The 21,540-nt window shown below is 42.8% G+C and overlaps 2 protein-coding genes and 1 long non-coding RNA gene across 22 annotated transcripts in view; 1 reads left to right on the forward strand and 2 right to left on the reverse strand.

The window, feature by feature from the left end:
• On the forward strand, positions 1 to 8,200 carry ccdc83 (coiled-coil domain containing 83). Of its 3 annotated transcripts, none has more exons than XM_055877648.1 (10): positions 1 to 252; positions 932 to 1,016; positions 1,311 to 1,495; positions 1,651 to 1,818; positions 2,088 to 2,179; positions 2,247 to 2,315; positions 2,955 to 3,076; positions 3,401 to 3,471; positions 6,062 to 6,249; positions 7,924 to 8,200. In XM_055877648.1, the coding sequence occupies exons 1-10, from the start codon at positions 210 to 212 to the stop codon at positions 8,104 to 8,106; spliced, it is 1,206 nt and encodes a 401-aa protein (XP_055733623.1). In that variant the 5' UTR covers positions 1 to 209; the 3' UTR covers positions 8,107 to 8,200. The 3 variants fall into 3 exon arrangements, with proteins under 3 accessions (XP_055733623.1, XP_055733630.1, XP_055733613.1); XM_055877655.1 differs by having other exon boundaries at positions 3 to 252; positions 1,327 to 1,495; positions 7,927 to 8,200; XM_055877638.1 differs by having other exon boundaries at positions 6 to 252; positions 1,327 to 1,495.
• LOC129820751 (uncharacterized) lies at positions 1,963 to 6,072 on the reverse strand. The gene is made up of 3 exons (XR_008754240.1): positions 5,596 to 6,072; positions 3,332 to 3,442; positions 1,963 to 2,729 (listed from the first exon to the last, which is right to left on the reverse strand). It is a non-coding gene; the product is annotated as an uncharacterized LOC129820751 (long non-coding RNA).
• A 332-nt stretch (positions 8,201 to 8,532) lies between the features above and the next one.
• The window catches only part of picalma (phosphatidylinositol binding clathrin assembly protein a), a 45,646-nt gene continuing 32,638 nt past the window's right edge, over positions 8,533 to 21,540 (reverse strand). For 9 of the 18 annotated variants that reach the window (XM_055877569.1, XM_055877501.1, XM_055877499.1 and 6 more), the window contains 8 exons: positions 19,948 to 20,067; positions 19,721 to 19,751; positions 19,512 to 19,611; positions 19,152 to 19,175; positions 14,968 to 15,027; positions 13,151 to 13,255; positions 11,904 to 12,007; positions 8,533 to 10,020 (listed from right to left, as the gene is read on the reverse strand). In XM_055877569.1, coding sequence (XP_055733544.1) covers positions 11,915 to 12,007; positions 13,151 to 13,255; positions 14,968 to 15,027; positions 19,152 to 19,175; positions 19,512 to 19,611; positions 19,721 to 19,751; positions 19,948 to 20,067 — 533 coding nt within the window. In that variant the 3' untranslated portion in view covers positions 8,533 to 10,020; positions 11,904 to 11,914. The remainder of the gene's footprint in view (positions 10,021 to 11,903; positions 12,008 to 13,150; positions 13,256 to 14,967; positions 15,028 to 19,151; positions 19,176 to 19,511; positions 19,612 to 19,720; positions 19,752 to 19,947; positions 20,068 to 21,540) is intronic. The other 9 variants (XM_055877518.1, XM_055877588.1, XM_055877627.1 and 6 more) reach the window with 6 other exon arrangements.

Consider the following 21,540-nt stretch of genomic DNA (forward strand, 5'->3'; position numbering starts at 1 on the left):
ACTTTGTAGCTGCGGTACCTAGTGACGACCAACATGCAGGAACTGCCCGAATAGGCCCACAGTTCACTATCTTGAAGCTGGGGGGCAATGTTGAGTCGATCTATAATGTGGGGTTTCCATGGAAATAGGGGAACGCAGACATCTCTGTCAAACAATCACCAGCTGTTTTGTGAAGTTTTAGCTAGCCAACATGGGTAAGAAGTCATCCGATGAAGACAAGACTACGTTGGCGGAGGCCTTTATCAATTTTCAGTAAGCACTGTTTTATTAACCTTATTAGCTAATAAACTAAACCAATGTTGCAACGCTGGTTTAATGCAAATATCACTCTCTAAAGTCAGTGAACTAACGTTAGCTAGCTAATAAGCGAGACAGTTTGGTTAGCTAGCTAGATTTGCTTGTCAGTTTACCAAGCTAGCTGCGATCTGAATTGAAAAGCCGTACATGTAAAGCCTACTTTTTTTATGATCCATTCATTCAACTAGCTAGCTATATAGAATGATGCAGAAATTCACGAGGTATGTTATAGCTAGATACATAATAATCTAGAGGAAAAAGAAACGCACACCTATTTAGGCGAGGTGCTGGCTATCGGAGAACACTTGTAAAATTAAAGGAGTGCCGCACACTCAAGGAGCTCAGACGCAATAACGTAATAACCAACGTTTCTTTATACCCTGATGAAGACAGCTTGTCTGTCGAAACGTTGGTTATTAGGTTATTCAATTATTACATCTGAGCGCCTAGTGTGCGGCTCTCCTTTAATTGATCATAGCTAGACACATAACCTTTGAAATAGACAGAAACATTAAGCCTCTCTAGCTTGATAGACCTTAACGTTTTGAGCAACAGAAATTGAAAGTGCCAGCTTTTTGACATTGACTCAAACCACACATTCCCAGACTATGACTTACTTGTGTGTTGTATTTAGGCTCCAAGTTAAGAGAAAGGAAATACATGAGTGCCAGGAGGAGGTCAGTCAACTCGAGACAAAGAAGCAAAGATACACAGAATTGGTGAGAACATTAAGCAATTGTGAATTCACAGGGTCTGTATTCATTTTCCATTCCCCAAAACATCAGTAGTTTTATTTTGCAACAGTTTTATTAGTTTAGGACAAAGTTTCCCCAAACACGGTCCTGCCCCCCCCACACACAGTGGATTCAAATAATCAAAGCTTGATGATGTGTTGGTTATTTGAATCAGCTGTGGAGTGCTAGGTGCACATTTGGGTTTTTGCCCTAAGGTCATTGACTAGACTACCTAAAAGACTTCTTGAGTGAGAGAATATGCACTATAAAATGATTAAGTGTTTTGTGCTCACAGAGGGAGCAGTTGAAAGAGGAGCAGTTGGGGCACATAAAGGTCTTGCGGAAGCAGGCTAAAGAACAGGAGAGTAAGCTGGAGCAGAGAGAGGTGATCAACAAAGAGCAGGTGGAGCAAGCTCTGCAGGAGAACTTGGAGCTAGTCCGCAGCCAGGAGAAAGAACTGGCAGGTAGTCTCTCGGCTCTCCAATACGATATAACATAATCATAAAGCTACCTGTCAATAACTGTTTTTACCATCCACCGGTACTCCCCACCTGGAATATTATCAATGTGCAATATTAATGTAACATGAATACAAATAGTTTGTCCCTGTGCGTGAGAGAGCTGCGCGCTGAAGTCAGCCGCCTGGAGGAGGATGTGCTCGTCTTGCAGGCCGAGAGGCAAATCGGGCAGGAGTATAAGATGACCGGAAGCCAAGAGCACCAGCAGCAGATCCAGCACCTGGAGGCCGAGCTGGCTCAGATGCAGAAGGAGTTTCAGGAGATGGCAGGTACATGCACTCACAGGCTTGGCTCCTATAAGGGATGGATAACTAGGCCTATATTTTCTGGGAAGTCAACTCTTATTCGGACCCCTGTAACCCTATACAAACCAGTAACTGGTTTTAGGAATAAACTTTTCTTGCGAAGCGAGATTGAACCTCAAAATGATTTAATCAAAGAAATAATATTTACAAAAACAAAAGTCAATTAATTTACAAGACAGAGAGAGACAGATGTCCTCACAGATTTTCCTTGACCGTGTCTCTTACTTCTACAGACAATATTCAGCACTCTCTTGATGTAACTTTCAATGAAATTGACAAGAAGACAGTGCATCTCATAGATGAAAAAAAACAGCTGGCTACAGAGGTAAGACATAAGGCACATCAGCAGAACAGATTACTTGAGTTTTGATGATAACACACTTTTTCCTCAGAGGGCCATCAAACACCTTGACAAGCACAGCCGACAGGAGATCAAAGAAAATGAGTGGCTGAAGAGAGAGGTATGGCGTATGTGTGGTTGAAAATATAAACAGCACATTAGGTTTGCTTTATTTTACAGTTCATAATCTGGTAGTCATCATGATTTGTTCTAAAAGAAAGCACAGTAAGACCCATCATTACATACCATAATAATATGGTACCAATTGGGTTTTTGTTTGTGTGACCCTATTGTTACACAGTATACACTGTACAAAACATTAAGAACACGCAACACTTAAAATGTAGTCCCCCCCCAGAACAGCCTCAATTCAACAGGGCATGGACTCTACAAGGTGTCGAAAGCGTTCCACAGGATGCTGGCCCATGTTGACTCAAATGCTTTCCACAGTTGTCAAGTAGGCTGGATGTTCTTTGGTTGTTGAATAAAGTGTTACCAGACATGATCAGAAAGCACATCCCCTTGCTCCAGGCGTCTGTAACAGAAAGATGGATTCATGAGTATAAGTTAGCCAGCTAACTGTCCAAAATAATTTCATGTTTTTGAGAAATATAGATTTAAAATTGACAAGGTATAATTGACTGAACAGCAACAACCAATATACAAGTTCTCTTAATCAACCAGAAAATCAAGTTTGTGTGGCTGTTTATCAAATTTAGTTGGCTAATTTAATAATCCTGCTTTCTGGAATACCCCACAGCTTGCTATTTACACAAGAGAGGTATCCATTACAGCATTGGCCGTCCAACAACTGGAGGAGGAGAATCTTGAGCACATGAGTCAACTGTTTGAGCGTCGCCTGGAGGACCTGCACATCTCTAGGTCCCTCACCTCAACATAACTCTTCACCCACATTCATATACTGTAGATGGCCATTTGCCCTGATTTCACTGTCACATTGTGTGACATGACATGTCAATGTTACTGAATTAAGCTGGACAGCCTGGTCCCAGATCAGTTTGTGTTGCATAGCCAACTCCTATGGTCTTTGTCATGCCATTTTTAGGCAACACAGCCCAAACAGATCTGGGACCCGGCAATCAATTATATGCAATGCTATTCTATTAATCCACTCACCTGTGGTAAAACGGCACTCTCCTTGCTTTCCATCTGTGGTCTCACCCATCTCTGCTCTCCTGTCCACAGAAACGTCTTCCTGACTCAGGCGGCAGGACTGGGACCCTTTGACTCCACAGTACAGGAGACCATTATGAAGAGTAACGCTCTCAAATCAAATAAAACATTTTTTGTCACATGCGCCGAATACAACCATTGTAGACCTTACAGGGAAATGCTTACTTACGAGCCCCTAACCAACAATGCAGTTTAAAAAAATACAGATAAGAATAACAAATAAAAGTAACAAGTAATTAAAGAGCTGCAGTAAAATAACAATAGCAAGACTATATACAGGGGGGTACCGGTACAGTGCGGGGAGCACCGGTTAGTTGAGGTTATATGTACATGTAGGTAGAGTTATTAAAGTTACTATGTACTGATGATAACAACGTAGAGTAGCAGCCGTGTTAGGGGGGGTGGGGGGGGGGGGGGGGTGCAATGCAAATAGTCTGGGTAGCCATTTGATTAGTTGTTCAGGAGTCTTATGGCTTGGGGGTAGAAGCTGTTTAGAAGCCTCTTGGACCTAGACTTGGCACTCCGGTACTGCCTGCCGTGCAGTAGCAGAGCGTAACAGTCTATGACTAAGGTGGCTGGAGTCTGACAATTTTTAGGGCCTTCCTCTGACACCGTCTGGTATAGAGGTCCTGGATGGCAGGAAGCTTGGCACCAGTGATGTTCAGGGCCGTTCACACTACCCTCTGTAGTGCCTTGCGGTCGGAGGCCGAGCAGTTGCCATACCAGGCAGTGATGCAACCCTTCAGGATGCCCTCAATGGTGCAGCTGTAGAACTTTTTGAGGATCTGAGTACCCATGCCAAATCTTTTCAGTCTCCTGAGGGGGAATAGGTTTTGTCGTGCCCTCTTCACGACTGTCTTGGTGTGCTTGGACCATGTTAGTTTGTTGGTGATGTGGACACCAAGGAACTTGAAGCTCTCAACCTGCTCCACTGCAGCCTCGTCGATGAGAATGGGGGCGAGCTCCGTCCTCTTTTTTCTGTAGTCCACAATCATCTCCTTTGTCTTGATGACGTGGAGGGAGAGGTTGTTGTCCTGGCACTACACGGCCAGGTTTTTGACCTCCTCCCTATAGGCTGTCTCGTCGTTGATCAGGCCTACCACTGTTGTGTCGTCGGCAAACTTAATGATGGTGTTGGAGTCGTGCCTAGCCGTGCAGTCATGAGTGAACAAGGAGTACAAGAGGGGACTGAGCACGCAACCCTGAGGGGCCCGTGTTGAGGATCAGCGTGGCGGATGTGTTGTTACCTACCCTTACCACCTGGGAGCGGCCCGTCAGGAAGTCCAGGATCCAGTTCCTGAGGGAGGTGTTTAGTCCCAAGGTCCTGAGCGTATTGATGAGCTTTGAGGGCACTATGGTGTTGAACACTGAGCTGTAGTCAATGAATAGCATTCTCACATAGGTGTTCGTTTTGTCCAGGTGGGAAAGGGCAGTGTGGAGTGCAATAGAGATTGCATCATCTGTGGATCTGTTGGAGTGGGTCTAGGGTTTCTGGGATAATGGTGTTGATGTGAGCCGTGAGCCATGACCAGCCTTTCAAAGCACTTCATGGACTGTGGCCAACCATCAGGTTATGATGATGATCAACTGTATTTTTTATTTGACATCCTTGTACAAATGTCATCAATAAGCTGAATTGAAACTACAACTTAATGACATTAAATACAAATTAACAAAACACCATAATATACAAACACAGCTATCTTCAACTGTTTAGCAGGCGAACCAAAGCTGGAACGGCACTGCAGAGATAGTTCTCGGTCCTGCAGTGTAGATCCTAGGTCTAGGATGTCTTTCAAATTGAAACTATTGATACATTTTTATTGCTGACAAGTGATGACATTTGTCCAGTGTTGCCAGTAGTGCAGCTCCTTGACTAGAAGCAGGGAAGACCACAAGAGGGACAGAGTAGTGATTCCTTGTCACTTTTGGAGTTTGTGCAACAGTTGCTGCCTTAGACTGTATTGACAAGCATATATCACAAATCTAAATATGTTAGCCTTTCTGAAATACTCACGTTTCTTAATCATCTGTTATTGCCACTTACAAATGTCAATTGTCACATGCTTTGAAAGCAACACGTGTAGACTAACTGAAATGCTTACTTATGGGACCGTCGCAACAATGCAGAGAAAAAAAAGATAAATAAAATAATAGAAAAATGCACAATTTCACATGAAATGGGAAGCAAGTAGAAATAGACATACCTGATCATTTTCATTCTACGATTAAATGTTTTCGGAGACGACGACTTTCCTTTGATGATTGGTTAGTAAAACAATCTTCCACTAAGTGGGCACCAGTGTGCCACTGAGAAGGGTGCTGTGATCAGTATCGTCTAACTCTAATGGGAGGCCCGCCCGGGCACAGGAAGCCACTGAGTCACAGCTCCCTTCCCAAGACTATTTGGCAACATGGCAACACTAATTTCCGTCTAAGACGGCATGTCCTCTCAGCTCAACTCAAGATAAAAACTTAAACTAACAATGGCTACCAGCACGTTCCTCTCTTGGAATGTGGCATTTTCTTCTACTGAGCTAATTCTTTTCACCCCTAACCCTATCCAAATTTCCTCCATATTGGATACTGTACAGGCTTTTATCTTTCAGTAAATCACTGTAGTCATTTTAACCCCCCCTCCCAATTTCTAATGATTTTCATGATTCCCACCAGACGGGGTAAGCAGCAGCCCCGTACCTCCCCTCCACCCAGCAACGGAAGCATGGCGGGCTCAAAAGCAGGCCAAAGAGTTGGAGAGGGATGAAACAAGCGGCAGCTGCAGTGAGGCAGCCTACAGGCCAACAGAGGACCCCCTTCAGGACCTCAGTGTGCTTCTGTACGGCAGCCAGACCTACCTGCAGGTAAGACCCATCTCAGGCTATTCTCGGATTCAACACATCCGTTAGAGTTGAAATAGAACTGAATCTCTATACGTCTATGGGCATATCTCAATAATCAAATGTGGTTTCCTCGACTCCTTTTCTCCATCTGTGCCGACATTAAAAGAGGCATCTTATAACACAATTCAACTCAGCTTCCCTCGACCAAGGGTATAAGCTCTGTTTACAGCAGTTGTCTCTGCGTGGTATTCACCTTTGGCCGATAGTTCTTCCATTTGAGGGTGGCTCAGGTCGAATAGAAAGCAAAAACATGGTCCAACACATTTTTGTTTCTTAGCTGCCAAAGTTCAGTAGAAAGATAAAGCTGTACTGGCAGCCTCCATCGTCATCTGTCGATAGATATATAGGTCAGCCTCAGCTGAGCGACAGCACAAGCAAGAGCTCGTAGCTACACTGAACAAAACTATAAAAGCAACATGTAAAGTGTGGGTCCCATGTTTTATGAGCTGAAATAAAAGATCCCAGAAATGTTCCATATGCACAAAAACCTTTTCTCTCAAATGTTTACATTCCTGTTAGTGAGCATTTATCCTTTGCCAAGATAATCCATCCACCTGACAAGTGTGGCATATCAAGAAGCTGACTAAACAGCATGATAATTACAGGTGAACCTTGTTCTTGGCACAGTAAAAGGCTACTTTAAAAATGTGCAGTTTTGTCACTTAACACAATGCCACAGATGTCTCAAGTTTTGAGGAAGTGTGTAATTGACATGCTGACTGCTGGAATGTCCATCAGAGCATTGAATGTTAATTTCTCTACCATAAGCCGCCTCAAACGTCGTTTTAGATAATTTGGCAGTATGTCCAACCGGCCTCACAACCGCAGACCACGTGTATGGCGTTGTGTGGGCGAGCGGTTTGCTGATGTCAACGTTGTGAACAGAGTGCCCCATGATGGCGGCGGGGTTATGGTATGGGCAGGCATATGCTACAGAAAACGAACACAATTGCATTTTATCGCTGGCAATTTGAATGCACAAAAATACCATGGTGAGATCCTGAGGCCCTTTTTTTTTATTAAAGGTATATGTGACCAATGGATGCATATATGTATTACCAGTCATGTGAAATCCATAGATTAGGGCCTGATTAATTTATTTAAATTGACTCATTTCCTCATATGAACTGTAACTCAGTAAAATGTTCATGTTGCATTTATATTTTTGTTCATTATAAATATTACAGCAGTGTGTGGCTTGGGTGTTCCTTATGCCCGCTGCTAAATCACAGCAATAATCTGTATCCAAACCATGTACCCACCTGATTCCATTGGGAATTTCATTTTACCACAGTGTTGAAGAGAACATGATTTCAGTAAGGTGCTAAACAAAGTCATGAATGTGACATCGAACTTGGCTATCCTTTTAACAGATGCCATTCGTTTTAGATTCAGAAGGTATTGAATCCTCCTAAAAAATATTTGTAAAAACCAGGGATAGAGGTTTGAAGCTGAGAGAGAGAGCGCCTTAAGGATTATCCGCCTCTGTGCCACCTCTTGGCAGTGGATGCAATCGAGACAACTTAGGGATCTGAGAGTAACAATCTCTCTCCTTGTTGCGATGGGAAATCTTGGGCCAAACAGGATGCATCTCTTATATGGGACTACTCCCTTCCCCCTCTCTGTGCTGGCCAGCAGGGAGACATGCACCTGGGCCCTCTGGAGATGAAGCTGCTGACTGTGGTGGGCCAGGCCCTTCCCCTGCACCCTGTGCCATCCGAGACCCCCGGCTTTGAAGGCTCCTCAGCTCCAGGGATGCTCCAGGCTCCCGAAGACTGGCCCCTCACTGCCCGCATCATCCACAAGAGGTTCAAGTAGCCAGGCCCAAGCACACTTTTGTAAAAATCTAGCATTGGCCTCATGTTGGGATCAGAGACATGTATTACCATTAAACCTGCAATGATACTACAAACGCAAGGGTCTACGAATGTTTTCTTAAGGAACAATTGTGCCACATGATGCTTCACAGGTTTAAAGCAGCTCAGAGTAGAAGTATTGATCTAGGTTCTGTTCATATAAAATCTTATTCATTAAGATCTATAAAAAGACTCACATGTAACTGATGTTAAAATGTGGATATAGACCAAGGTTATAACCCGGGGGAATTAGTGATTCACTTGTCTTACTCTTCGCCACATATAAACCTTTACCTCATTTATACCCAAATGGGTATAATCCCCCCATACTGCTGTAATACAGTTGATTACAAATCATTATCATCAAATCACCCACACAAACTCAAGATAGTTGCAAAACACTTTGTGGAAGCTGCACTTTATTGAGAAAAAAATCTACCAAATTCTGCATACATTTATTTATATATTTAATATAAACAAAAATATAAATCTGCAGGTACAATGCCGTTAAAATGCTAATTTGATGAATAGAATAACCTTCATGTTCTGACCATCCTGCACATATCCCACCCACCACCATGATGGAAATGATCCATTTTATATACACAAAGCACCGATCAACAGTGCTCCATTTCCCCCCGTGCTCAACTGCCCACTTACCCGACATTTATTCAAATATTAAATCATTTAACATACTTTATCTGTGCTTGATTGATCTTGTATGGCTTAATAGACCAATAGAATAGTCCCAAAACTGCTAACCCAGCCCTTCTGCCACTGTAGACAAGCTAGAGCAAACAAAGTATTTAAAAGAGTTCAAATAGTATTTCAACCCAGATCCGACACTTAGAGCTGACCAGTGACAACCACAGCTCTTTCCCCTGCCTCCTGTGACCACCTCCTTTCCCCCAACCCCAATGCTGGTCTATGTAAAGATGGCCTGAGCATGAAGGACACTCTGCACATTCATTTTGGAAAGGCAGCCATAGAATTGTTACATGTAAAATAAATTACATGCCAAGTGTAAAGCATAAATGTGGATCGTTCCCAACGCGATGCCGGCAAATCAAACGTAGTGCTTTGCAAGTGAGTGAAAATGTTCCCTTTAGAAAAAAAAAAGACCCTAGCTCACAGAATTGACAGTTGAATCATTACACTTGTTTTATGCCAATATCACCCCAGGGTTGTGACTGAGCTACTAAAAACTGTGCTTGACATTATGCTGGTTCAGTCGGTTACATTTTTCCATCTTTATATTAACTTTTATTTTTTTACTCACACTCAAATTCCAATTACACAAATCAAATCATACCCATGTATACACCTGAATACCTCCCACAAAGAGTTCAAATTCATTCATTTTTTTCTATTTCATATCCTCCGTGGGTATAAATAAATAAACAATGCACAAGGAATGTCTACTGCAAATGTAATACATAATTTTTGAAAATGATGGTATTAACAGAGGTTAGCTTTACTAATCAGTTATGGTTAAATTAGATAATGTACGATTGATGATCGGATCAAGCAATTCTGTGATAAACCACTATTATCCATACATAACAGCAAAGTCAAAATGTCTCCCTTTCCGCAACCATTTGTATCTTTTACAGAAGACAAATGGGATGAGTGATCCCTGTAGAGAGGTTAGAATGGCAGCGCACACTGTTTCTCGGAAGACAAATTACAAAATGGGATCCGTGTCCTATACTTGACGCCTCTTGGACATGGTTTCCCCTCGAGTCCTTATTTGTGCTGATATTCTCGACGAGGAGTATAACAGCTAACTGGATTTTGCTTGAAAGTTAGTCTCGCTGCTTCATGGTTTGTCTTCGGAGGGCAAAAGCCTCCTTTTAGGTTACATGAACTGCATCTGCTGAGAGAAAGATAAAGGCCATGTTGAATGTATTTATTTAAGTGCCAAACATTAATACTCCTTGTTTCCCTTGATAACAAACCAAGTTCCTTCACAAAACGTAGGCCAGAATACAATAGAAAAATATTTATAGATATTTTTTCTCCAGCACTTGCGTTCTCGGATGTGTGTTTGATCAGGACAACAGTGAATCCTTGACACGATTCAGTTAATCGCCAGTCCTGTGTCATGACTAGCTGAGAAGTCCTCCGGCACAAAACAGGACATATGATTCTTAGATCAAAAATGCCTTTCATCCAGGACATACTGTTGGCCAAATCAAACACACCTGAAAGCGTAGTGCAGAACAAATTACTATCTATTAAATACATTCTGGCCACATTGATTTTATGCAAATGGTATGTATTGCAATGAAGATGACAGCCCCCCCCAAAAATGGGGAAAATTATTATTTGAAGCAGGGGTTGAAACCGTTTCAGGGAACAGAACTGATAACCGTAAAATAAAATTGTTCAATGAACAGAAACAGAACCTTTACTTTAAAAGCATGGGAACCGGTGAATAACCTTACTTTACGTTCCAGGCATTTTTTTTCAAGTCCCACAACAAAACACCCATGCAAAGCCCTCACTGTCACTCAAGAACTTATTCCAGTGTCTGCCAGAAGCTGAAAATCTTTGCCTGTGCGATTTTAGTCTACCTGCCCCTCCGAAGCATAGGCTACTGTACTGACGTTAGTTACAAGCTTGATTCAGAAGATAGGGAGAAATATTTTTTCATTAGCCTGAAAAGAATGGATTCACTTTTAATGCTAGTTAAGGATACTACAGGCCTAGTTCTCATTTCAAGTTGGATCTATTAACTAAAAAAAGGTAAGACGCGTTTTTAAATTCTGGTGCCACTCTGCACACACGAACTTGCTAGCTTCCTCAAACACCTTAGCTAGCTCAAACTAAGGACATTCAAAATTGCTCCTCCTAGGTATAATTCTGTGGACCTAATTCGTATAATGCATGTCATAAGATGCCCAGCATTTAGCCTCCTCAATGCTCTCTCCCCACCCACAAAATTTCAGTCACATCTTACACCATGTAAACAACTAGCTTGCCTGCTCTATTAAGTAATTAAATTAGCTAAATGTAAACAAAAAAAATTTGATTTCACAGGCTAAAAATAAGAACAATATAAACCAGTACTTTGAGGGGTTTGAACCAGTTCAGAACATTATTTTGCTGGTCAGAACAGTGGAACAAAATGAAGTGGTTCTGTTCAGAACAAATCGATTGGAATATAATTTTGGTTCCACCCTGGTTTGAAGCTTGAATTGCAGCATGATGGACAAACATAGGGCTGAAGTCCACTTAGAGAAAATAAACATTTAGCAGAATTGTCACAGAATTCTCTCAAAGGGCTCCATTTTGTAAGCATAGACGAGTGTCAAAAGAAACCATATTAGTGGTGACATTTATTTTAACGGTCAACTTCCACAAGAGGCTGCTGATAATTTATGCACATGCATGTAAATGTTTGATGCACACCAATGTGGCTTTGTTTTCAAAATAAATGTCTCAGCTTATGAAGTGATGCGGTCTGTTAACAGCGCTGCTTTCATTATGTCGTCAAAATGTCACATAGGCCAATGTACTTTTCGAAAAGTGTTGTTTCGCAGTCTAGGTCAGACTTCCGTGCAGACATGCAAGGCAACGGAGCAAGCGACATCTTACAGGTGGTTGAGTGATTATGAAGGGAAAGACTGGGCCATTCAGCTTTGAAGCACAAATAATTATCAAACCCTAGAGACATTGGTGTGTTGGCAAGCGGAGCAGAAGTGTGCAGATAAGCATGCAGCGCACACACACACACACACACAGGACATGTTGTACCTAAAGAGGTTCTACAAGAAATCCTTGAGAGAGAGTTGTGCAAAGGGGTCCTTTCCTGGTGCTCTGAGAGGACTCTGACTGGAAGGACTAGAAGCTGCCGAGGGCTAGTTCAGAGAGAGAATGACAGGGTGAGGGGAATCGAGGAACGGCTAGAGGGAACTTACAAACAAGAGGGGAGAACCTAGCTACAGATATAAAGGGAGCGGAATGGAGAGAACAGGTTCAGGTCCAGAGTGTAGCGCCCTAACACGGTCAGTGTGGAGGTAAAACCTTACAGCAGATAAATCGTGTCAGAAAAAAATACACGCTTCACAAGATATATTCTCTTAAGGCAGCTACCGTTCTGATTTAGAGCCTACTGAAGAGATGAAAGGAGGATGAGGGTGTTATATCCTATTCTAAATACTATGTTGACATGCCAGGCATCATTCAGAATAATAGCTAAAATGGTACGAGGGTGAAAGAAAGCTCGTTCTGAAAAGAAGTCCCAAAGCGCAGAATTCCTATTGACCTCCAGAATATAATTCCTTCAGTTACTTGCCACATTAAACCATTTACCAGCGATATGAAATAACCATGTGTATATTACAATACCACTTTTATGGAGAATGAGTTGTGGGGCTGGACAATGCATCCTGCAGATAGATTTTTCATACAGACAACAGGCATACCACCTCAGAGGGTGTTGAAGTTGGCCACAGAGTCAGACTTAATTCTATTGCAAAAGGCAGTAGAGAGCATGGTTGGGCTCAAATCCATTTCAAGTCAGCAAGTAAACTGAAATGAACTTGCCAAATTGCAATGGAATCGACTCCATTCTGAAAGATACTAGTTTGAGGACGTGAACAATCTAACCAGGCTCCTCCGAGGGCAGGGAGAGTTTGTAAACGCTCCGGGGGGGACGTTTCCTCAAGGTACAGATCAAGGATCAGCTTCCCCTCATCTGTTCCTAAACTTAAAGCGGAGATCCGCATTAGGGCAAAACAGCTGAGAATCCAGCAACGTAATATATGATCAATTCTAGTACATACTCTGCTGTTCTATCGCACATGCATTGATGTCAGAAGGAATAAAAACAGTGTTTGAAATAATGTACATGGCAGTTTCACTGCAACGGATTCCTACTTTAGGGCGGAAAATACTAAACTAACCCAAGATCAGCGTCTACGGGGCAACATCACCTTACTGCTTGGCATCTGTTCAGAGAAAAGCTACCAGGGAAGGGAGTAGAATGGAGAGTCCGGTACCTGTGCTCCTGGGGCCGAGCCAAAGGGGTTGGCCGGCCTCATGACTGGTTGGCTGTACATCATAGTGGGCTGGGTCATCATGCCCATGGAACCCATCTGGGGAGGCTGAAGGAAGACAAAGAAAAAATGAAATTGTGAAAATCAAAAACATCAAGAAAGTTCTGCGTGCACCAAATTCTTTACTGCTGAAGAACTGGTGATAACATGAGCAATTCTGTCAATTATTTCAGCGATATATGACGGGTTACATGGTAGTACGATGTCTCAGTTCAAGCACAGTCGCGTTAACAGAACAAAATCATTGTACATGTTGTCCTCGGCTGATTTGACACTGGTTACTGATTAACTATAGTTCAAATATAGCTCCATAATGAGACACGAGCACTGGGATGTAAAAGTTAATGGCTGAATCAGCTCGTCTTGATGCATTGTCAATCATTACAAGATGGCATCCATTACAATGTCTTGGTAATTTTTCCATTTGATTCGTCATGGACCTTTTTGCTAGTCTGTGGGTGTAGAAATTAATACCTGTTTTTGCGAACATACAGTGTCACAAATTGGTCCTAGTGTCACATTTTTCAAAAGCCTAACATAACATATTCCCCACCAAGATTCCCTTCCCGATAGAATTTAGAACCCCGGGAAACAGGGTCATGTTCATAACCGCACGCAATGGAAAACTTTTGCAACAGAAAACGAAAATGTGCATTTCTTATTGGACATTAGGGTTTTTCACTAGCAATTTCTAATAGCCCATCCAACCGCAAATATAGAAAATGCGCTATAGGCTACAGTCAAAGACTGCAGAACAAAAACATTTTTTACCCCTTTTTTCTCCCCAATTTCGTGGTATCCAATTGGTAGTAGTTACAGTCTTGTCTCATCTCTGCAACCCCCGTACGGACTCGGGAGAGGCGAAGGTCGAGAGCCATGCGTCCTCCGAAACACAACCCAACCTAGCCGCACTGCTTCTTGACAACGCACATCCAACCCGGAAGCCAGCCGCACCAATGTGTCGGAGGAAACACTGTACACCTCTGCGACCTAGTCAGCGTGAACTGCGCCCGGCCCGACACAGGAGTCGCTAGTGCGCGATAGGACAAGGATATCCCTGCCGGCCAAACCCTCCCTAACCCGGACGACGCTGGGCCAATTGTGCGTCACCCCACGGGCCTCCCGTTCGCGGCCGGCTGCGACAGAGCCTGGGCTCGAACCCAGAATCTCTGGTGGCACAGCTAGCACTGCCTTAGACCACCGGGAGGCCCGCAGAAACATTTTTTGACAGGGGGTGCAGGATTTTGTTTTGCCATTTAAATATATGTTTCTGCTTATAATTTGTACAGAGTTTATGCTGGTGAAATTTAACATTTTGAGCATTGCAAGGAGTTGGCCCTATGGCTTCATTGAAAGCACAGGGTTGGGTGCCTTTCCATCGGAAGATCTATAGTCATAAAATATCAAATAGGGCTGATCTAGGATCAGGCCCCCTCCTGTCCATTCCTTATAATCTAAAAAGGCAAAACTGATCCTACATTGAGATGTTTTATGAACCCGGGCCCTGGAGTGAACCAGAGGCAAATATATAATCTTTAAAAAAAATAAAGTAAACCCAGCAAACAATTGTTATTGGTTCAAAGTAAAAGTGGAATTCTCTTTGTCAGCTAAAAATAAGGTTCATAAACATAATTAATGTACTGAGGGAGGCATTCACAAAGCTCCAGAAGTCAGATATGGTTGCACATTCTCAGAAAGATTGAGGCATGGCTGCAATAGCTTGAAGAAGAAGATCCACCCCCCCCAAAAAAAATACTTACCATTCCATATGCCATCATTCCCGTCGGCGTCGTTGCAGGGAAGGCCATGACAGATGGTGCCTGAGATGACAAGCAAAGATGGTCACTCAATAAACCAGGACACTCCGTCACTTTTACCCAAAGTTAGCATATAACCAATTGTAAATAATGACCGTTTTATATTCATGTTTATTTAGTTCATTAATCACTTTAGCAAAATAACAGGTGCAAATGCTTAGTCATTTTGGTCCGTATAGTTCCCTCTCCAGAAACAACCCACCTGAACAAAGTTGTCTTTGTTCATGTCTCAGACAAGCTACAATTGTCTCATTCACATGCAACACTTCAGTCTCATTGCCTGCCTGCTTCCACTTTGGCAAGACTAATGGCACATCTGGGAAACATTTGGCATGCCTGTCCTTATTCCCCCTAGTTTATCCTTAGTGTGTGTTAGGGTGAGAGAGAGAGAGCGAGAGAGCCCTGAAGCTGTTACTTGCAGGTGCAGAGCTGCTCTTCTGAAAAAGACAGAGGGGGGCTTTTATAGAGAAACTACTAGACTCTCAAACAGCCCTCAGAGTAGTAACAAACCCCGATTTGTTTCATCATCACAGGCCTTTCAGTTGAATGAAAAGGCACCCTCGGGAAGGAAATATTTCATTAGCAAATCAACCCATTGAAAAACGGACAGAATGAACAAGTGGACGTATATAAAACATAAATGTGGGTTTCATTACATACTCAGCACTTGTTTCGATAGTCCAACAACCATTTTAACTTCTCACATTCATCACAAATGCTTTGCATAAAAGCATACTCGGCAGACAATATAGGCCATGCAAAACGATTGCAGACATTTGCTTGAATAGGAAAATATGGAGGTAATTATCAGGTTCCGGAGAAGCTCACTCTCTGCTACTGCACCTCTGCAATAGTCATCATAGCCCAGCACCTTCTGACATTTCACAACACTAAAACACAATGTTGAGAATTTAGGCCAGGGAGTCCACTGTGGAAGCTTAAACCCTGGAACTTGTCCAGGGTGAGGTGAGAAAAAAAAAAAAAAAAAAAGTTAAATGTTGCTTAAAACATTATTTTAAGTATTTGTGTTTTGGAATCCCGTTTTGATCATGTAGCCCAAAAGGTTAAACATCTTAATCAAACATAATGCTTACAAATATTGGTGTAGGGCAGTTTGTTTTTCTGGATGTCAAGTATCAGGGAGACGGAACATCCAAACATCCAACAAGACAGCAAAAAAAATGTAAATCTGTATTTCCATTCAAAACAAAGGCTGCTTTTAAATGGCTTGGAAGGTGATCGTCATTATTCTTGGTGACCAAGGTAACCACCGTAATGATATTTATTTTGGTGATCGATTTTACTACCATTAATAACCTTCCACTGAATTATCAGTTAGAATGTGGAAAATCTTAACTCCGGGTTTTCACCAGATACTATTTCTAATGCCCAAACAGAAAGCAGTCATTTTCAATGAAAGGGAGGTGAAGTGCAGAGACTTTTGACGATGCCATCAGAACTTTATGCAAATCATTAGCAGTCGCTTTGCGATAATTACCAAACATGCTGTTTTGCACACTGTTCAGAAGAAACAAGGGAAAAATAATCATAATAATAAATAAAAATCGAAGAGATGCCTTACGGTAAAGTGATATCTGGGTAGAACATAGCATAAAGCGTGTTAGTTGTAGATCATGCAGCTACCCAAGATGTTACCTCAGTTTCTTGTCCATCCACCCATTGGCCTCGACAGTATCAATAGACAAAGATACCATGGTCTTTCGGCATATTTCCATAACAGTTGTCACTTGATAATAGCTGACTAGGCTTTTGTTGTTGTAAGAATGCTTATTTAACATTCTTATGGAAACACCATACCCACTCACAAACCATTGAAACTTTTTTGGAAACCCTTCACTTGAACCTTCAGTCATGAGCTTGGAGAACACCGTCTTAATAATGACATTTGAAAGTGTTGTGAACAGGCGAGATCAGCTTATGGAAACAGGTCTTGCTAACTTTTACCGAGTTGGAGTGGTCTAGTGGTAAACACCACCACCCTCAAAACATACAAGGGCACACAGTAGCAAAAGGGGTGTTCCTGTTGTAGAAATTCAGATAGTTACAAAATGTTTCACCCTACTAAACCCTGTTGTCATGTTATGACTGTCATGGTGTCACAACAGTTATGTCCTTATTATACAGGTAGTATGTGACCCTTAATGCAGGCTCAGAGTAAGGTGTGACCAGAAGTTCAATAAAAAAGACAGAGTATTAAATCAAATGAATAATACATTTAAAAAAATATGTACAGTAGGTGTAACGACGGTCCATGGATGTATTCTTATACACTGCTCAAAAAAATAAAGGGAACACTTAAACAACACAATGTAACTCCAAGTCAATCACACTTCTGTGAAATCAAACTGTCCACTTAGGAAGCAACACTGATTGACAATAAATTTCACATGCTGTTGTGCAAATGGAATAGACAAAAGGTGGAAATTATAGGCAATTAGCAAGACACCCCAATAAAGGAATGGTTCTGCAGGTGGTGACCACAGACCACTTCTCAGTTCCTATGCTTCCTGGCTGATGTTTTGGTCACTTTTGAATGCTGGCGGTGCTTTCATTCTAGTGGTAGCATGAGACGGAGTCTACAACCCACACAAGTGGCTCAGGTAGTGCAGTTCATCCAGGATGGCACATCAATGCGAGCTGTGGCAAAAAGGTTTGCTGTGTCTGTCAGCGTAGTGTCCAGAGCATGGAGGCGCTACCAGGAGACAGGCCAGTACATCAGGAGACGTGGAGGAGGCCGTAGGAGGGCAACAACCCAGCAGCAGGACCGCCTCCTCCGCCTTTGTGCAAGGAGGAGCACTGCCAGAGCCCTGCAAAATGACCTCCAGCAGGCCACAAATGTGCATGTGTCAGCATATGGTCTCACAAGGGGTCTGAGGATCTCATCTCGGTACCTAATGGCAGTCAGGCTACCTCTGGCGAGCACATGGAGGGCTGTGCGGCCCCCCAAAGAAATGCCACCCCACACCATGACTGACCCACCGCCAAACCGGTCATGCTGGAGGATGTTGCAGGCAGCAGAATGTTCTCCACGGCGTCTCCAGACTCTGTCACATGTGCTCAGTGTGAACCTGCTTTCATCTGTGAAGAGCACAGGGCGCCAGTGGCGAATTTGCCAATCTTGGTGTTCTCTGGCAAATGCCAAACGTCCTGCACGGTGTTGGGCTGTAAGCACAACCCCCACCTGTGGACGTCGGGCCCTCATACCACCCTCATGGAGTCTGTTTCTGACCGTTTGAGCAGACACATGCACATTTGTGGCCTGCTGGAGGTCATTTTGCAGGGCTCTGGCAGTGCTCCTCCTTGCACAAAGGCGGAGGAGGCGGTCCTGCTGCTGGGTTGTTGCCCTCCTACGGCCTCCTCCACGTCTCCTGATGCACTGGCCTGTCTCCTGGTAGCGCCTCCATGCTCTGGACACTACGTTGACAGACACAGCAAACCTTTTTGCCACAGCTCGCATTGATGTGCCATCCTGGATGAACTGCACTACCTGAGCCACTTGTGGGATGTAGGCTCCGTCTCATGCTACCACTAGAATGAAAGCACCGCCAGCATTCAAAAGTGACCAAAACATCAGCCAATAAGCATAGGAACAAAGAAGTGGTCTGTGGTCACCACCTGCAGAACCATTCCTTTATTGGGGGTGTCTTGCTAATTGCCTATAATTTCCACCTTTTGTCTATTCCATTTGCACAACAGCATGTGGAATTTGTCAATCAGTGTTGCTTCCTAAGTGGACAGTTTGATTTCACAGAAGTGTGATTGACTTGGAATTACATTGTGTTGTTTAAGTGTTCCCTTTATTTTTTTGAGCAGAGTAGTCTAGAGACATGTCGTTAGACATAGTATAAACCAGCCTTTGGAGAACAAAGGGCTGAGCTGAGGAGGAGAGGTCAGTCATGACAGATCATGCTGTGGCATCGGTGTTAGATTGAGGTCAGCAGGTCGTAAGGCGCCCACGGGGCAGACCGCAGGGCGGGTGATGAGTGACCCGGGCCTCTTGGCCCACAAGTCAGAGAGAAGGCGTGGCTGGGTGAATGTGTGGGGTTAATACCAGGCATGCCAGCTTTGGTCAAAGAGCAGGAAATGGTACGACCATTGAAACTTACGTATTGTGGGAAATGCATTCCGTTCTGTATTTTTTCCCCCAGGAGAACAATTATACAATGCAGCAGACATTTGAGACAGAGATTAGAAAATATTGAAACAAAAAATACACGTTCAGTTAACACAGTAAAAACAAAAACACACTAACAAAGGCAGTTGGTGCTTTCTGTCCATATGATCCGTATGCACCAGGAACTTAAACCAAGCAGCGTTTGGGTTGGATAAACAATTCCAAAAGCAGATGAGGAAATGGCACATTTCCTTTCATAAATTGTATAATTTATATTGATCAATGCAATCGATTTTTGTGATCAGAACTTTGAAAACTATAAATAATTAAGACAAATACCGAACAAACTTACCATGGTGGCAGGGTTCCATGTGGTAGAGGGAGCAGTCTTTGGTTGCCAATTGTTTCCACCCGTCAACTTCTTCTCACCAGGCTGACTCCAATGAATATCACTAAATAAAAAAAAATGGAAATGTTAATTATTTTTCTTTTAACTGCCACATCAGTATGGGGGAAAAAAAGAAAAAAGTGATTCCAGTTTAGTTAACATAACATTCTTACTTTTTTGCCACGCCATTGCCAATTCCCAAATCTGAAAAGGAAAGAGAATGCATTGACAGTTGAGTGCATAGAGCCACTGACTTGACAATGTCCAACAGAGCTGGCACGTGACACGTCATCTGGAAGCTGGTCTGCTAAAAATGTTGAGTATTCATCAATAGCATATGCAGTTGACCATTACAGTAGAGTAGGAGAAAGGCCTAAGGAGCACGTTAAATGATACATACTGCCCACAAGGTTGGCCAAGGACGAGTCCAGGTCGTCGGACACCAGCTTCCCAGGCTGCTGCCCGCTGGGGATTAGCCCCTGGCCGGGCAAGGAGGCCACTGTGGGTTTGAGGATGCCACCTAAAACATTGTTTTAAAAGAAAAGGGGGCAGGGTGGGAGGGAGTGACGGAGGGAGGGAAAAAAACGAGGTAGTAAAGGAACGCCAGACGACACACAACAATGACACACAACACCAGAGACGAGACAGGTAAGAGGAAATGGTTAACGTGAGCGAAATGGGAAGCGGGTGTCGCATGTGAAAATGACATTTCTGGTGGTCCGGGACTAAGGAGTGTGTAGTCAACTCACCCAGTCATGCATGTGCCATGCAAAAGCCAAGGCCCAAAGTGTGTGTTCACCCAACGGACAAGGGAGAGAAACAAAAACAACGGTGAGGTCGTGAGCGAAGAGCCCCAGAAACCACACATTACATACGTGTACATTCTCCCATCTTCACTAACACTTTATTGAGCACCAACGGGCCCTTCGCTGACAAATGCTCCCATCGGTGACGTGCTTATTGACGTCATAGGCACAACTACTCAGGGGCAGTAGTCTATATTAAGAGAGATTGAAATAGTGCCAATACTCATTTCCTAAGCTCTTCCATTTTCCTTAAAGATCATGCAAGATTAGAGAATGTGAAAGGAATAAAATGACTAGATGGACTTTAAAGGAATACTACACTAAAAAAAACGTAAAAATCATGTATTTTACATCCTATGATGGATCATGGAATGTTTTTGCTTTCCAGAAAGTGCTTTATCTTGAAAACATGCTAAAAAAAAAAAAAAGTGGGGGGTTTTATTAACAGCAGAAAAATTGACAAAGTACTAAAATATGTTTTTTGAATGTAGTATTCATTTAAAAAGAGACACTTTAAAGGAATACTATTCTAAATGCATCATACTGGCTGTATTTTGAAAGTTGTACATCTTAAAAACTTGATTGCTTACATGCAAAACATTCTGGGACTATATCAACAACGGAATAATGAAACAAATACCAAAACATAGTTTTTGGGTAGTTTTCCTTTTAAGTGTTATTTTACAGTGTGATGCTGAGGAAAGCACTACCCAGAGTCTTTGGGTTCTATTCATGACAAACTGCCATGTTGCAGGCCCCAGCAGTGCAAGAGTTCAAGTGTTCACTAAAGAAGCTCAAAGGCACCAGAGTAGACCTGAAACCCACCATGTCTCGAATGACAGACAGGTAACTGAAAATAGTGCATATGAATCCCCGAGGGAAGTCTGTGCTTTCCCATCCCCCAAAATATAAAAATAAGATAAAATGAATGCTTCTTTTGGAACACTTCAAAGCAAATCATTCATGCCCATATTTCATGGTGGTAAATTTTCTCAATCATTGACCAAGCACTCACTGCAAGTATTTTTAAGTCATTTCCAAAACATCCAATCCCCAAGCACTGCGATGGCCCATGAGGTGAGTTGCCCCCAGTGGGCAGCAGAGGATGTAGTGCCCATGGGAGAAGCATTATGTTGCCCCTAAACACTGTTCTAAGTTCAGCTTTGTGATTCCCCTCTGATGGTTCA

The sequence above is a fragment of the Salvelinus fontinalis genome, chromosome 2 (assembly GCF_029448725.1).
Source record: "Salvelinus fontinalis isolate EN_2023a chromosome 2, ASM2944872v1, whole genome shotgun sequence".
In the NCBI taxonomy this organism is placed as follows: domain Eukaryota; kingdom Metazoa; phylum Chordata; class Actinopteri; order Salmoniformes; family Salmonidae; genus Salvelinus; species Salvelinus fontinalis.

What these genes read in the sequence shown, in the direction of transcription:
- ccdc83 (XM_055877638.1), top strand. Translation starts at nt 191, where the DNA reads ATGGGTAAGAAGTCATCCGATGAAGACAAGACTACGTTGGCGGAGGCC. An exon ending in GAGGCCTTTATCAATTTTCA is followed by an intron (nt 253 to 931) that starts GTAAGCACTGTT and finishes TGTTGTATTTAG; the next exon opens with GCTCCAAGTTAAGAGAAAGG. An exon ending in CCAGGAGAAAGAACTGGCAG is followed by an intron (nt 1,496 to 1,650) that starts GTAGTCTCTCGG and finishes TGTGCGTGAGAG; the next exon opens with AGCTGCGCGCTGAAGTCAGC.